At 47.7% G+C, this 17,437-nt stretch overlaps 1 protein-coding gene across 1 annotated transcript in view; it reads left to right on the top strand.

Moving 5' to 3' along the window:
* The window catches only part of LOC142428565 (unconventional myosin-XVIIIb-like), a 181,796-nt gene that overhangs the window by 81,786 nt on the left and 82,573 nt on the right, over positions 1–17,437 (top strand). The window contains exons 16-19 of the mRNA XM_075533417.1: positions 6,633–6,698; positions 9,736–9,864; positions 13,970–14,113; positions 15,615–15,704. Of these exons, the coding sequence (XP_075389532.1) occupies positions 6,633–6,698; positions 9,736–9,864; positions 13,970–14,113; positions 15,615–15,704 (429 nt within the window). The remainder of the gene's footprint in view (positions 1–6,632; positions 6,699–9,735; positions 9,865–13,969; positions 14,114–15,614; positions 15,705–17,437) is intronic.

Raw genomic sequence — 17,437 nt, 5'->3', positions numbered from 1 at the left:
TAGTAATATTGACTGCTAGAACAGCAATATCAATCAAGTGAAAAGTCATCTACCACGTCCTTTTCCATATATTTCAACGGATCCTCCTGATAGTCATATTGCCCAGGGAGGGAAGAGCATCTATATTTTACAGGTGAGGAAAATGAGAGAAGCATCATTCAGTACCTGAAATCACCTACAGAACCTCTCATGTGTAATATGCTTCTTAACCTGTTCAAACATCAGACTTTCTGTCATCACGTTGATGCTGATTCACAGAGATTCTACAGGACAGACTGGAATGGCCTCATAGGATTTTCAAGGCTGTCAATCTTCACGGGAGCAGAGAGCCTCATTTTCCTTCCACAGAATAGTTGGTGGGTTTGAACCATCAACCTTGCAGACAGCAGCCCAATGCTTAACCCAAAGTTCCATCAGGGTTCCTTTTCTTTAAAGTGCAGTGATAATTGGGTACCATCAGCTTTCTTCACCACATTTTCTTATTCACCCACTTTGTCTTCAGTGGTTGTCTTGGGAAGGTGAGCATCATAGAATGCCAATTTAATAGAAGAAAGTATTCGTACATTGAGGGAGTACTTGAGTGGAGGCCCAATGTCCTTCTGCTACCTTAATGTTAAGCCTATAAATATATGCACATAGATCTATTTCACCATCCTCATATATATATTTGCATATGTACATGCCTTTATTTAGACCTTTATAAATACCCTTTGCCTCCTGGCTCTTTCCTCTCTTTCCTTTGACTTTCCTCTTGTCCCACTCTCATGCTCAGTCTTCATTTGGGTTTCAGTAATTCCTCTTGGTTACATTACCCTTGATCACACCTTTCCAGGGCTCCTATACTCTCCTCACCACCGATGTGGTGAAGAAAGCTGATGGTGCCCGGCTATCAAAAGATATAGCATCTGGGGTCTTAAAGGCTTGAAGGTAAACAAGCGGCCATCTAGTTCAGAAGTAACAAGGCCCCCATGGAAGAAGCATACCAGCCTGTGCCTCATCACGAGGTGCCAAAGGGATCAGTTATGAGGCATCGAAGAACAAAAAATCATATCATTGTGTGCTCACCTCCATGATACGATCGCTGAAAACAAATGGGTGCATAAGCAAATGTGGCAAAGAAAGCTGATGGTGCCTGGCTATCAAAAGATGTAGTGCCTGGGGTCTTAAAGGCTTGAAGGTAAACAAGCATCCATCTAGCTCAGAAGCAACAAAGCCCATATTGAAGACACACACCAGCCTGTGCGATCATGAGGCATTGAAGGGATCAGGTATCAGGCATTATCAGAACAAAAAAATCATATCATTGTGAATGAGGGGCGGAGTATGGAGTAGAGAACCAAAGCCCATTTGTAGGCCACTGGATATCCCCTTATAGAAGGGTCTTGTAGAGGAGACGAGCCAGTCAGGGTGTGATGTAGCAACTATGAAAAATACATTTTTCCTCTAGTTTCTAAATGCTTCCTCCTCCCCCACTATCATGATCCCAATTCTACCTTACAAATCTGGCTAGACCAGAGGATGTACACTGGTACAGATAGGAACTGGAAACACAGGGAATCCAAGGCAGATGATCCCTTCAGGACCAGTGGCATGAGTGTCGATACTGGGAGGGTAGAGGGAGGGTGGGTTGGAAAGGGGGAACTGATTACAAGGATCTATATATGACCTCCTCCCTGGGGGACAGACAACAGAAAAGTGGGTGAAGGGAGATGTCGGACAGGGAAAGATATGACAAAATAATAATTTATAAATTATCAAGGGTTCAAAAGGGAGGGGGAGTGGCGAGGGAGGAGAAAAATGAGGCAAGGGGCTTAGGTGGAGAGCAAATGTTTTGAGAATGATGAGGGCAATGAATGTACAAATGTGCTTTACACAATTGACATATGTATGGATTGTGATAAGAGTTGTATGAGCCCCTAATAAAACAATTAAAAAAAATAAAGTGCAGTGAGTAAACAACCAAATCACTGCCATCTCGTCCACCCCAACTCATAGCAATTCTAAAGGACAGCATAGAACTGCCCCTGTGGCTTTGAGACTGTCACTCTTTAAGGGAGTAGAAAGTCTCATCTTTTACCTGCAGCCAGGTTGGTAGTCTCAAACTGCTGACCTTGTGAGTAGCAACCCAGCGTGTAACCATTACGCCACAGGACACGGTACATCTGTGTAGAGCCTAACAGTCTATGTTCTTCTTCATCTTCTTCTTTTTTTAAATGAGATGTGGGGTCTTGGGCTCATCTTTTTACCCTGGTGTGGAGTTCCACCTCTTCTGCTCTCTCCTTCACTCAACACTGCTCTTTGGATCTCTGTGGTTGATGATTCTCAGGTGCGCACACCTTCCTCGGGTTATTGTTCTCCTTACAGACCTGCCTATTGTTTGGATGAGAATTGAGCACCAGGGTGAGTGCTGTTCCTAGACTGGAAGAGTGACTGAGGGCCATTGGCTTAGGGATTCCATCAATCTCTAGCCAACCAATAAGTCAGGTATTTTTTATGATTTTGCATTCTGTCCCACTCTTTTCTCCTGCCCAGTGGAGGACCTTATCACGTCATCCCTTTCAGAGCAATTGGTATTCTTGTACACACGGCAGTGGTAAGAAAAGAAGGTTATAAAAACCCAGGAGGTCAAAGAGGCTCCTCAGCTATTGGCATGCCAGCTGACAGTCTCTGAAGGAGTCTTGCAGCTCTAGTGGGCCATGCATTGAGCTACTGACCCTAAAGTCAGCACTTCAAAGCCATCTACTCCACAGGAGAAAGATGAGGCTTTCTACTCCCATAAAGAGTTATAGTCTCAGAACCCCACGGGGCAGTTCTACCCTGTTCTATAGGGTCTCAGTGAGTCAGCATCGGCTCCGTGGCATGAGTTTGGTTTGGGGGATACATGCAAGAAATGGGAGCTGCCTCCCACATTTTGCACCATCTCTGGCAGACCTGAGCCCAAACAGAACTAGTTGTGGGGTACACCAGCTTTTCAGAATTTCTAGTGCCCACTGAGGGCTTCCTGGAAGCCAGGTACTATATGAGACTTCAAGACCTCAGAACATTTTTAATCCCATGCTATTGTTGTCCCCAGCTTTCTGACAAGGAGCTTCAGGCTCAGCAAAAAGAAGTGCTTAGCTGAGATTGCTCCAGTTATTAATGGTCACACCAAGCTCTGAGCCCCCAGATCCAGGCACCCGCACCCCCAGATGTCTACCTAGGGCTTTAAACTCCAAGGCGATTTAGGGGGAGAAAAAAAATCCATTGCTTGTAAGTTCAATTTTCCCTTTAATAATCCATCTTGTTTCGGCCGATTTTTATTTTGTTCTCTTCTGGTGCAGAGAGAAGAGATGTTATAGCTTAGCTGTATTGATTTTATGCACTCTGCTGCCGACAACTCCCTTAGAATGTTTTGGCCTGAAATGTAGTAGTGGAACCACTGATGCTTTGGGGAGGGTGAGTGTTCCGAGTTGCTCTTCTAAGGGGTCGAGGAGGAAGCACCCTCCACAATCACAATCTGGGATCAGACTTTCGGATGTTCAACTTGGAGCGCGACATAGGCGAAGGCTTCCAGAGCAGACTGTCTGTTTTCCAGACGACCGCGCACATTTTGTTTCTTCTCATCCTCTCGCTGATCCACCTACTGCCCCATTTCCTCCCTGTGTCTCTGGTTTCCTCCTTCACTCCCCCTCTGTCCCTGTGGAAATGGTTGACTCTTTTAATAATGATATTGAGCAATTTAAAAACGAGGCCAAGTTCAGTCCTAGTTGTGAAGGGTAACTAAGGGCCAGTGTCAGTGGTGGGATCCAGCAGATTTGCACTGGTTCAGCAGAACTGATACTTATTTTCTGTTGAGTTCGGCGAACCCGTTGTTAAAAAGGTACTTGTAATGAAGGTTCTCTCTAAAGTGGGCAGCTGCACAGCCGCCCACTATGGAAACCACAAATGTACATTCCTTACTCATTCCGTGTATTCTAAGTTCCCATTGCAATGTTCATTCTGCCCATAGGTCTGAAAAGCAGATGAAACTATGCTTGTGATAGTTAATCATTTATTTTATAAAATTTGTTATATTCTTGATAAAATACTATATTTTTATTTGTTTCCATTTGTTACTTCAGTGCTCAAACATAGGCTGTGAAGAGAAAAAGTTCCAGACTGCCAGAGGATGACATGCTGTCATTCATTTCAGCTGGTACATGCCAGATCACCATGAGATTATGAGTGGATCATGCGATTCCTGAAAGGGTTCAAAGAGCTAAAAATATTGTCAGGACAACTGCTATCAGTTCAGCAGAAGCAGTTTTCAAAGATGAACAAAATATGTTTAGAAAAGTAACCTATTTATAATATATCAAGCACGGTGCATATTGTCTAATTGGCCTACCTCCAAAGGAATGGGATCCTATTCCTATAGTGAAAAGATGGTTAAGGATAAGTCACACGGCCAATGATGGTCAGATAGGAGTGGAAAACACTGCAAGTAGAAGCAATATGAAAGTATCTTAAATAGCAGTTTTACTGTTCTTTTGTGAGGTATTATTTAATTACTATTTTTAAACTCTTTTACAGAATAATCTCATTCTGTGTACCTCTTTTTATCTGAACTTATTAACTGTATGAAATAATAAACTACCTTTTGGTCTACATATTTTTATACTTGAAACAGTCAGTAGGGAAGGGAAGAGTCCTGATGGTATAGTGGTTAGGAATTTGGCTTTGATCTTAAAGGTTGGGAGTTCAAAACTACCAGCTGCTCTTCAGTAAACAGATGAGACTTTCTACTCCCTTTCAGTTACAATCTCAGAAACTCAAAGGGGACAGTTCTACCCAGTCCTATATTGTTACGATGAGTAGACATTGGCTCCCTAGCAGTGAGTTGAGGGCAGTGAATTCTTTGAACACCACTACTGGCCCTAGTAATGGGGGTCTGACCAGCCTCTATCTGACCAATAACTCTGATGCCTTTTGTTGGGGCTTGAGTTTTTTTTTTTCTGGTAGGAGGAGGTTATCTTTTTTTTTTTTTAATTTAATTTTATTTTTTTAACAATTTATTGGGGCTCATACAATTCTTATCACAGTTCATACATATACACACATCAGTTATATAAAGCACATCTGTACAGTCTTTGCCCTAATCATTTTTTTCTCCTCTTTTCTTTTTTTACATTTTATTAGGGGCTCATACAACTCTTATCACAGTCCATACATATACATACATCAATTGTATAAAGCACATCCATACATTCCCTGCCCCAATCGTTCTCAAAGCATTTGCTCTCCACTTAAGCCCCTTGCATCAGGTCCTCTTTTTTTCCCCCTCTCCCTCCCCTTTCCCCCCTCCCTCAAGTGCCCTTTGTAATTTATACATCGTTATTTTGTCATATCTTGCGCTATCCGGAGTCTCCCTTCCCCCCTTCTCTGCTGTCCCTCTCCCAGGGAAGAGGTCACATGTGGATCCTTGTAATCAGTTCCCCCTTTCCAACCCACTCACCCTCCACTCTCCCAGCATCGCCCCTAACACCCTTGGCCCTGAATGTATCATCCACCCTGGATTCCCTGTACCAGAGGAGGTTATCTTATGAAGTTGTCAGTGATGCTGATGACTATGGGACTGTAATCCCTCTACTGGATTTCAGTGACATTCCTGACTACACATTCTGAAGAGAGACTTTCTGGTTTCAAGTGAATGGATGATCCACCTGGGGCAGAGGGGAGGGGCGCTTGGCAGTCCAGAAGGAACCAGTCATGACCAGTGTTTACCAAAAGGGCTGCTACAGAGCCTGGGTGGTAATTTGGAAGGTGATGAAATGGTGGGTGATTTAGCCTAAGCAATAGGCAGGGATCTCGTTGAGTTATTTCCCTTCGGCAGGAACATGGGGCTGCCTTTTCACCCCATTGAGCATCTCTCTGTTTGGGGATTCATTCATTCCGTCAGCATTTTGATCGAGCGCTGCACTGGATGCTCCGAACAGTACAAGGTGCCGGGGAGGAATTAAGCATTGACGAATTCAGCATCTTCTCTCCTGCCATGTAGCTATAATCTGGGTCCGGCAGGCAAGCTTAATGATGGTGTAATTCATTTAGCAGCAATTTGTGAGCCAGAGGCCCTCTCTGGCAGGTTCATGGTGAGAAGAACAGGGAGCTAGTGGCTGTCCCTGGGGGGACAGAGGGACACTGGGGACTGGGGTGGGGGGGGGAGAGGGTATCTTCTAGAGCCATCCTAGTCATGTGGCAGATGTAGTGTGAGGCTCAGATGTTCTTCTGTGGTTGCCGGCCCAACAGACCTGGATACAAGCCTCGCTCTGCCCCAGGGGAGGCCCTCACTTCGTTTAGAGGTCTTGGGCTCTCTTGTCTGTAAAATAGGACTCACTTTATGGCATTGCTGGTAGAATTGGTAAGACCATAGAAGAGATGGTCCATGAGAAGGTCCCAGCAGAGTGGTTGGCATACAGTAGATGCATAATTAGGGCTTATCTTTGTCACTCTCTGTGTGGGATGGGCTGTGTTCGTATCTTGGGCTCTGTTTAGCAGAGTTCTCAGACCCCTGGATGGGCCTTCTCTGATGGGGTGTACCAGCCTTCCAGCCATGCTGACTTATCTTGTGGGCAGTCAATAACTTTGGAAATCTCCACCTTCTCTCTGCTCCCAAGGCTGTGGAGGCACTCCTGCAGACCCTGGACCTGGAGAAGGAGGCGGTGGCCGTGGGGCACAGCCAGGTGAGTAGAACTTATTTCTCAAGGTCATTCTGTTCATGGCGGCTGGGACCAATACCCAATTCTTGCCCTAGCGTCTCAGTCTGTCTTCTTCAGTGAAAAGAAAGGACTCCCCCCTTCCCTCCACAGGAGATGGAAAGACACAGGGGCTACAATGGGCTCAAACATGACAAAAGTTGTGAGGATGGCGCAGGGCCAGGAGCCCTCTGTCCCGTGGTGCGCAGGGTGGCTGTGAGTCACAGCTGACTCAACAGCCCCTAGGAACAGCGTGATTCCAGTCTCGACTGAAGAGCAAAGAAGCAGCCAGAGGCAGGTGAAGAAGTCATTGCCCCCGGTGTACGGTGGCCAGGGCACGTCTCCCACCCTGTGCATTTTTCTGAGAGGATGCAGTCAATGAATAATACCAATGTCTAAAGCAGGGGACAGCAAACTTCTGAAATGGAAGAGCCAATCTTGTCTCTCCCAACAATTTAAAAAGTAATTGAGAGCCAGAAACGTATTTTTACAAGCAAATGAAACCATCCTCACCTGAATATTTCTTTACGGTTCTCCAGTTTTACCTCTGAGCCACATGCGGGCTGAAAGAGCAGCAGGGTGCTGGCTCCTGGGCTAGAGCAAACCCAGGTGGCTGTATCCCCATGGAGCTTACTGGGCTGTTTGTTTGCCTGCTGGCTTGGCGTCTTCAATCGTTGACTCTGGTGACCCAGGCACATTGCACAACGCCTCACCATCCACTTGGTTGGTGTGGACCTGGCAGTTGTGATCTGGAGGGTTTTCACTGGCTGGGTTTAAGACGTAGATCGCCAGGCCTTTCTCCCTACTTCACCTGAGTCTGGAAACTCCCCCTGAACCTTTTCAGCATCTGAGCAACCACCCCACACAAGCCTCCACTGCTAGACAGGGATGGCTGTGTCAGAGGTGCATTGTCTGGTCTCAAACTCACTGCCATCAGCCAATTCTGACTTATAGAGACCCTATAGGACCGGGTAGAGCTGTCCCTGTAGGTTTCCTAAACGACAAATCTTGATGGGAATAGAAAACCTTGCCTTTCTCCTATGGAGCAGCTGGTGGATTTGAACTGCTGACCATGAGGTTAACCATGCAAATATAACTACTATGCCAGGAGGGCTCCAGAATGAGTTTTTGAAGGCAAGTGTAATATCTCAGGTGCTAGGGGCCTCCGAGGTGGGAAGGCCACTACTGGGTTAACCACGGGTTAACCCAGTACATGCCTAGGTCTCACCACCTTCTAACTGTGTGAAGCTTGAGGCAATGCTTTCACCTCTTGGAGCCTCTGTCTTCTCATCTGTGAAATGTAGCTGTTGGTCTCTCTCAAGGTGGATGCAGGAGTCTGCAACTTGTCATGCAGCAGGACTGGCTATCATCGCGATTGCTTCCATTGGTCTGGTGGCAAGATGCCTATCAAATAGTGTTTCTTGTTTCATTAATGACACTAATCTACAAGCTCACTGACATCAAGTCATTTCTGACCCAGAGTGAACTTATAGCATGCGACACGACTGCCCCAGTGGGTTTCTAAGACCATAACTCTTTCTAGGAGTAGTAGCCTCATTTTTCTTCCATGGAGTGGCTGGTGGTTTCAAACAGCTGACTTTGTGGTTATCAGCCCAACGTGTAACCATTACACCACCAGGGTGCCTTTCTAATGTATAAAATCAAAATTTTCAACTGCCATTGAGTCAATTCCAAATGATTAGTGACTCTAATCTACAAGAGGCACTTAATTATTTAAACTATATGCATCCTTGGGTATTTAAGGAACCCTGGATCCTGCTCTGCTGTATCTGGTGGCTATGAGTCAGAAACAACTGGGTGGCAGTGAGTTTCCATTTTCAATCTGTAAAATTAAGGTCTCTCAGTGGCACTGTGGGCTAGTCATTGGGCTGCTAACCAAAAAGTTGGCAGTTCAAATCCACTGTGCAGGAGAAAGATGAAGCAGTCTGTTTCCATAAGGATGGCAGCCTTGGAAATCTGTGAGGACAGGTCTACCTTGACCTTTAGGCTCCCAGTGAGTCAGAGTCAACTCACTGGTGCTGGGTGGGTAGGCGGCACATACAGTTTGTGCTTCATGACAAACTGGAGGGTTGGCAATTCAAAGCATCCAGGGGTACTGCAGAAGAAGTAGCCAACCCGGTGGTTACTGGTAATTTCTGGTCCATTACTGTGGTGTCTGAATGACCCTAGGAGCCCTGACAGAGAGGGAGTGGCTGTGTGAGACACACTGACACCCCATATGGCCTTCTGACCCTGGAAGTCCAGCAGCCCCTAAAACATCACACCTTCCTTGAAAGATTCAGTGTGAGAATTCTCACCTTGAATGGAAAAAAGACTCAGATTGATTCCCAGGCAACCTGTGGGGCAGTGCCGCTGCTAGGGGACATGGAGTTGCTTGACAACTCATGGTGACCCTGTGAGCAACAGAAGGAAACCCCGTCCAACCCTACATCATCCTCACGAGAGTTGCTATGTTTGAGTCCATCCCCGCAGCTGCTATACCAATCCATCTCATTAAGGATCTTCCTTTATATTCACTGACAGCCCCCACCCCTTTGATAAGTATGACATTTTTCTCAGGACTGGTCCCTCCTTAGAACGAGTCCAGAGCAGGTGAGAAGAAGTCTGCCATCCTTGCTTCCAGGGAGCCTCTTGCTGTAATTCCTCTGAAGCAGATCTGTTAGTATCCTGGCGCTCCATGGAACTTTCCGGATCAGGCCAGTCATCAAGGGCAAACAACTCATTGCCACTTTGAGTGGATTTTGACACACAGTAACCTTTGGGGACATAGTAGAACTGCCCCTAGCAGTTCCTAAACCTGTGCATCTTTATGAAAACAGTCTGCCTCCTATTTCTCTCTTGAAGAACCCTGTGGGCTCAAAATCCCAGCCTTTGGGTTAGCAGTCCAATGCTTGGCCCTCTAGGAAACCATGAGGGGTCCTTCACGAAAGAACAGCTAGAAGGAGTGGAAGGGAAGAAGGGCCGGGTGTGCACCACTTCCACTTGCCGCCTTCTTTCCTTCCAGGTGTTCCTTAAGGCTGGCGTGGTCTCCAGGCTGGAGAAGCAGCGGGAAAGACTGGTGTCTCAGAGCATCATCCTCTTCCAGGCTGCCTGCAGGGGCTTCCTGTCTCGCCAGGAATTCAGAAAGTGTAAGGTACGGAGGCCAGTGTGCCCGGGGGTTTCCACAGTGGTGAGGCTCTAGAGAAGAGCCATGCCCCTGGCTCATGAGGGTGTGAGTGAGTCCACACTGTGCACGTTGATGCTTGCTTGCACGGGAATCTGTGGGATATTGTCCACGTGGTGCTTTGAATCTCCATTCAAGAAAAAGATGCAGCCAAAGAACAAAAAATCATATCATTGGCTGCATACCTCCATGATACGACCACCGAGGACAAACGGGTGCATAAGCAAATGTGGCAAAGAAAGCTGATGGTGCCCGGCTATCAAAAGAGATAGTGTCTGGGGTCTTAAAGGCTTGAAGGTGAACAAGCAGCCATCTAGCTCAGAAGCAACAAAGCCCACATGGAAGAAGCACACCAGCCTGTGCGATCACGAGGTGTCAAAGGGATCAAGTATAAGGCATCATCACACACACAAAAAAAATCTTACCATAGTGAATGAAGGGGGAAGTGCAGAGTGGCGACCCAAAGGCCATTTGTCGGCCACTGGAGATCCTCCCACAGAGGGGTCTAGAGGAGGAGATGAGTTAATCAGGGTGCGATGTAGCACCGATGAAGACTACAGCTTTCCCCCAGCTCCTAAATGCTTTCTCCCCTCCAACTACCATGATCCGAATTCTACCTTGCAAGTCTGGGTAGAGCAGAGGATGTACACTGGTGCATATAGGAGCTGGAGGCACAGGGAATCCAGGGTGGATGATACCTTCAGGACCAGGGGTGTGAGGGGCGATACTGTGAGAGTAGAGGGTGAGTGGGTTGGAAAGGGTGAACCGATTACAAGGATCTGCATGTGCCCTCCTCCCTGGGGAACAGACAACAGAAAAGGGGGTGAAGGGAGACACCGGATAGGGCAAGATATGACAAAATAATAATTTATAAATTATCAAAGGCTCATGGGGGAAAGGGGAGGGGGAAGCGGGGAGGAAGGGGAAAAAAGAGGACCTGATGCAAAGGGGCTTAAGTGGAGAGCAAATTCTTTGAAAATGATTAGGGCAAAGAATGTACAAATGTGCTTTATACAATTGATGTATGTATATGTATGGATTGTGCTAAGAGTTGTATGAGCCCCTAATAAAATGTTTTAAAAAAAAGAAAAAGAAAAGGATGCAGCAGGAGACTCTGTTTTACTACCTGCCATGGAAGTTGGTGCTGCTGCTGGTCCAAGGACCCATCTCAGTAAACGGGCCAGCCAGCCATGGGCACGGCAGTCTGCTTATTCCTAGGTCTTTGACTCAACGACTTTCCACCTTGATCTTGACCTCTAGGAGGTAGTCCATGCTCTCCTGGCTCAGTCTGGGATTTCAACCTCTCTGTCTTTGGAGAACAGCACCCAAGGCAGGAGCTGGGTCAAGGCCACTAAGGTCTAGGAGACCCAAGGGCAAGTTCAGAATCTGGAGACCCACTCTTGGCCCTGGCCTTCAGAGCTCTCTAGAGACAGAATTCTATGACCTTATCTATTGAAGTAGATGCCAACCATTGAAGATGAAAAGGGAAGCATTATCCGAGAGCAGAGGGTTAAGACAGAAGGAGGGATGGAAACAGGAAACAGAGGGAGGAAATGGATAAATAATGGGCCATTGAGTCGGTGACCATGGAAGAGCTGAATTAAAAAGCATATGAATTGTTGAATGTGAAACTCTGACCTGTTGTGTTAACCTTCCTCTAAATCATGATTTTTTTTAAGATTCAAAAATACATAAATAAACATGAGGATAAGTCTGAAAGTATTGCTACTGGGGCTCCTACTGATATATGCACAGGTTTATACCAAGCAAAGGTGCTGAAACAGGATTCAGTCATCAAGGTGTGGCTGCAAGTAAATGCCACATTCGCCCAGGAATACACATGCCCCTTAGTTTCATCATCAGGATCCACGATCAATGCTCATAGAATCAACAGTCATGAAATAAAAGGATGCATTGCATTGGGTAGATCTGCTGCACAAGACCTCTTTAACGTATTGGAGAGCAAGGATGTCACTTTGCGGCCGAAAGTATGCCTGACCCAAGCCATGGTCTTTTCAGTCACGTCATATGCGTGTTTTCACATGGAAAATGACTAAGAAGAATGGGTGCTGGTGAAGAATACAGAAAGTAACATGAGCAAATCTGTCTGGGACGAATACAGACAGAATGCTTCTTAGCCTGATGGACGGGGAGACTTCCTCCCACAGACTTCGGACATGTGATCCGGGGAGGCCAGTGGCTAGAGAAGGACATCATGCTTGGGAAAGAGAGGAGCAGTGAAAAGAGATGGATTGACACAGAGATGGCATCGCGGGCCTCAGCTATGACATTCATTGTGAGGATGGCGCAGGGCCAAGCGGTGTTTCATTTGGTTGTACGTAGGGGGTGTGATTTGATGGCAATTAAACGTAACAAGAGCCTCATCGTGGTGCCTTCGACAAACAAATAATGTTCCAATCAAAACAGTAGCTTCCAAGGGCCAGTTCAAGTCAAGGTCAAAGAGCAACTCAGGAGGTTATAGTGACTTGTTTTTATTCCAATGGGCCATCTCCAAGGACACAGAATCATCATGAACTTATTAGGAAGAATGTTTAAAACATGAAAAACTGCCTTGGTGACAAGAAGTCCAGGAAAGCTTCATGGAGAGGTCTGTCTCCTATCACGACAACGAACTTGCCCATTGTCCTAAGGTAGTGAGAGCCGTCTCAGCAGAATTCCTTTGGGAAACCTTACTGCATCCACCCTCCTGTCCTGATCTTGACCCTTCAGACTTCTTTGTGTTCCCCAGAGACAATGAACATGATTTGTGTCACACGAGGATGCCAGAATTGCCTCTTGGAGATGCTGTGAATCAAAACGCTCAGAGCACGAGTCCTCAGGGGAGGTTCAGAGAGGTGGAAACACTGTCTTCACAGGTGGATGGCCCTGGATGGAGGCAGTGGCAAGAAACAATAGCTTCACATTTCGAGACTAATAAAGGTCTCTGATTTTTGTAGCAATACATTATGACTCACCCACCTACATACCCAAAAACCCTTCAAGCTCATGGCCGTGGCGGCCATCAGCAGAGCTGTCTGAGTTTCAGAGGCTGTCACTCTTCACAGGAGCAGACAGCCTCATCTCTCCCTTGCAGCGGCTGGTGGTGTAATCACTGACCCTGTAGTCCACAGCCCTGTGCCTCATGGACTACTAATTCTGGCTCATGTGGAGCTTGAAAAATACTGTATTAGTGTTTAAATACTCTTAAAAATAGCTTCTTTTTTTTTTTTTTAGCTATGAGGGAGCTTTGAAAAGCTCATGGGAAAAAATGGAATATTTTTCTCCCTCATGAGCATTTTGAAGCCCCTTCATATTAGAGAACAACAAAATCATGAACATGTCTGTGATGGGCACTTCCAAGTACTTTTAAGGTGAGGTTTTACCTTGGTCACTGGTGTTCAAACCTATCTTCAGATGTGACCCTATGCAATATTATCTTCTCCCTTTACTATATAGGATTAAGGGGCCCTGGCGGCATGGTGGGATAAGCATTGGACTGCTAACTTCAGGGTTGGCAATTCAATCCCCCACCTCCATCCCCCCCTCCAGCCACTCTATAAGAGAGATGGGTCTGTCTGTTCAGAAATCCATGGAGCATTAAGAGGTGGAATGCACTCAATGGCAGTGGGTGGATTCCTTGTGATTGTCAGCATGGGGTCACGCAGGATTAAGGGATCAGGGATGAATGCCTGGTGCCCCCAAACCAAAGCCAGATTCAACTGCCAGCGAATCAATTCTAACTCATAAGGACCCTGTAGAACAGAGCAGAACTGCCCCCATGGGTTTCCGAGACTGAAACTCTTTACAGGAGTAGACAGCCTCATCTTTCTTCAGCAGGGCTGCTGGTGAATTTGAAGTGCCGACCTTGTGGTTAGTAGCCCAATGTGTAACCAACCACACTACCAGGGCTCCTGCCCAGAGCTCAGGGCCGGACATGTTTGTTTTGTGTTTTGTTCTCCTGTCTGTCCACTGCTCTGCAAACCCCCGGCCTCTATGCCCCATGCTGCCTCCCTCTGCCTCCTCCTCTGGCCAGGTGGAAAGGACCTCCTCTAGTCTCCTTGTCCTCTCTCTGCAGATCCGCTGCCTGGCCACCAAGTGCATCCAGAGGAATGTGGCTGTGTTCCTGCAGGTCCAGGACTGGCCTTGGTGGCGGCTCCTGGGGTCTCTGCGGCCCCTGCTGAGCACCACCTTGGGGGAGGAGCAACTGCGGGCCAAGGAGGTTTGTCCCTGACTCCCCGCCCCCAGCTGAGTCCAGCCCCCACTGTGCTTCTGCTCCACAGACCCCTGCACCGCTGTCAGTCCCAAGCACCCTCCATTGTGTACACAGTGGAAGGGCAACACCAACAGGGTCAGAGGGACACTTCAAGTACCCTACAGATCGGCCATTCCATAGGGTCCTGCATGTATCTTCTTATCTTCACTTCAAAGAATAAAAACCAACCCCCACCAAAGTAAAGTCTCTCCTGACCTATAAGAGCCCCTAAAGAACAGGGGAGAGCTGCGCCCAAGGGCTCCTAAGAATATTCATCTTTGGCAGCACCGGCAGCCTCGTCTGTCTTCTGGAGCAGTGGTTCTCAACCCCCTTGGGGGTCGACCCCTTCCCAGGGGTCACCCAGTTCATAACAGTAGCAAAATGACAGTTAAGAAGTAGCAACGAAAATAATTGTATGGTTGGTGGGGGAGGGGGGGGGTCACCACAACACGAGAAACTGTATGAAAGGGGTGTGGCATTAGGAAGGTTGAGAACCACTTTGCTAGAGTGATCAGTGGGTTTGAACCCCTGACCTTTCAGTTAGCAGCCCAGCTCTACACTCCTAAACCCCCGGGGCTCCTGGGGAAATTTCCCACTTAGAGGAAAATAATTCAACGAAAACAATTCTCCCCTTCACCTGGAGTCCCTGGGTGGCACTAAGGGTTAAGCACTTGTCTGGAACAGGAAGGTTGGCGGTTTGAATCCACCCAGAAGCCTCAGTCTCTTCTTGCAGAAGATCACAGCCCTCTGTGCTCTGCCCAGACACAGGGTCACCTGGGGGCGTCGGATGATGCCGTCACTAGTTGGGTCTCTGGCCTTCAGCTCCATTTCAACATCCACCCTCCATGGCGGGTCCCAGGCTCTCCACACATGGCCGAGAGCTTTAGAAAGTTGGTGGGGAAAGCTGGAATGAAAATGAGACTTTCTGATGAACTTTTTGAAGCACCCCGCCTCCAGCTCCCCGACACACATGCGGTTGTTAAGTGCTGTCTACTGAGTTCTGACTCAGTAGCCCGTGCACAACAGAGAGAAACACCGCCCAGTCCCGCACCAGCCTCCCCGTGCTTGCTCTGTTTGAGCCATGGTTGCAGCCAGTGTCCAACGCTTTCGCCGAGGGCCTTCCTCGTTTCCACTGCCCTCCACTCTACAAAGCGTCATGTCCTGCACGCACACATCAAACACTCACCCACCGCACAGAGGGTGCCAGGTTGGGCTGCTTGGATCTCCCAGCCGCTGCGGGCAACAAGGTGAGGCGGTCTGGTCCTGAGAAGACTGACGCACGGCATTAGGCGCCTCAAGGAGCAGGTCCGCTCTGTCCTAGAGGTCGCTGTGAGTCAGAAGGGACTCACTGGAGGCGGGTTTGGGTTTGCATTCAGTAGCCGCCCCCATCCCCCAACCGCTCTTGACCCGAGTGGCACCCATGTGTCTCAGTCCCAGAGTGGCTTCGGTCCCCTGTTTGTGTCTGTAGGAGGAGCTCACGGCGCTGAGACAGAAGCTGGAAAAGTCAGAGAGGACGAGAAATGAACTGCGGCAGAATGCAGACCTGCTGGACAGCAAGGTACCCCGGTCCCTGTGGGGAGCAAGTCCTACTGTGGGAGCGGTGTGTGTGTGTGTGTGTGTGTGTGTGTGTGTGTGTGTGTGTGTGTGTGTAGGGGGGATGTTAATGGAGGGATGGGCACTGGGTGAAGTGCTGTCAGAATTATGTGCTCTAATGCTCAGATTGTCCCCATTCATAAAACTGAGGTCAGGGGAATATTGGTTTGGATTCAAACCTGGGTTTTCTGCTGACAGCGGGAAAGTACTGCTCAAATTAATTACCAAAGCACAAATCATTTTGTGCCTGGGGGTCAGGGCGTGGTGCATTCTGCTGTATTAAAGTAGCCGGTGTATGAATGTCTATCACTATCACAGCATAAAGTAAGAACCGTCCCTATACTTGGAGGAGAACTTTGCGCGCCATAGAACTGGCAAAGGGAACACAGCATAACAAGGAGTTTCTGCAAGTCAATTACAAGGAGACAAACACCTCTTTACACACAACAACAAAAAAAGGCAAAACATGTGAATCGGCCATTGTCAAAGGGAGGGACTTTGTTTCATGGATTCACATGTTCTGGAATCTAAATAGGAGCCCTGGTGATGTAATGACTGGCGTTCAAAACCATCAGCAGCTCCACGAGAGAAAACTAGGTGTTGTACTCCCGTAGACAGGTGCCCTTTCAGGGTTTGCTATGATCCAGCGTTGATTTGATGGCAGTGTATGTGTTTTTGGTCTGGAATCCAAATGTCACTCACCTCATGAAGTGGTGCACCGGGGAATGCAAATTGCCACCACCGCCGCCGCCATTTCCATGCCTCATGTTGGGTCGGAAACACTGAAAAGTCCCAGGTAGCCAAGACTTGGGAAAGGCACGGACCATCTGGAGCTCCTAGTGAGCCTTGGTGTTATAGTGGGTACGCGTTGGGCTGCACACCACAAGGTCAGCAGTTTGAAACCATCAGCCACTCCTTGGGAGAAAGACAGGGCTTTCCACCCCCATAAGCAGTTACAATCTCAGAAACCCACAGGGGCCTATATATAGGGCTCCCCTGTCCTCTAGGGTCACTATGAACCATCAGGACTCAATGGGAGTGAGTTTGGGTGTACACTGCCTGCAAGTGGACATGTGAGTCCATCGGCATGGTCTGCAGATGCTGGAGCTGCTCCTCCGGGAGACCCAGCAATGCCACTTCTGCCTCCCCGCTATGGATGAAACACTGAGACACTCAGAGTGGTGACCTTTGTCACCTTTAAAGGATGCTCCCTGGAATGCTGTGCATAAGAGAGTTTTGTTGTATGACCATGTAAATTCCTCAGAGTGGAAATGAATGAGGAAGCCAGCCATTCACCATCTGCTTTTGTAAACAACGCTGTTGTCAGAACCCAGTCACGCCCATTCACATATGCAGAGCTGCTTTGGGCTAGGCTGGCATGGATTGTGATGGCAGAGGCCAAAACATCCATGCTTACTCTCTGGCCCTGTCCAGAGAAAGAACGCCGGTCCCTGGTGCAGCATTAACAGGGGAGCCTCACAGCATGTTGTGAAGTCAATGTTCATTTACAGTGGAATACCTGAAGGAGAGTCGGAGGTTTGAAGTTTGCTGGACAATATTGGATGTTGATGGCATTATATGTGGAAACACAGACACACACATAAGGGGCGTCAGCATTATTTATTGGTTAAGGCGTACACACACAGACACACACACACAGACACACGCACACATACGGATCTCTGCGACGATGAGGCT

This window comes from Tenrec ecaudatus, chromosome 16 (assembly GCF_050624435.1).
Source record: "Tenrec ecaudatus isolate mTenEca1 chromosome 16, mTenEca1.hap1, whole genome shotgun sequence".
Lineage (NCBI taxonomy): Eukaryota > Metazoa > Chordata > Mammalia > Afrosoricida > Tenrecidae > Tenrec > Tenrec ecaudatus.
The sequence above is the reverse complement of the archived record's forward strand: the minus strand, read 5'-3'. Positions and strand labels throughout refer to the sequence as shown.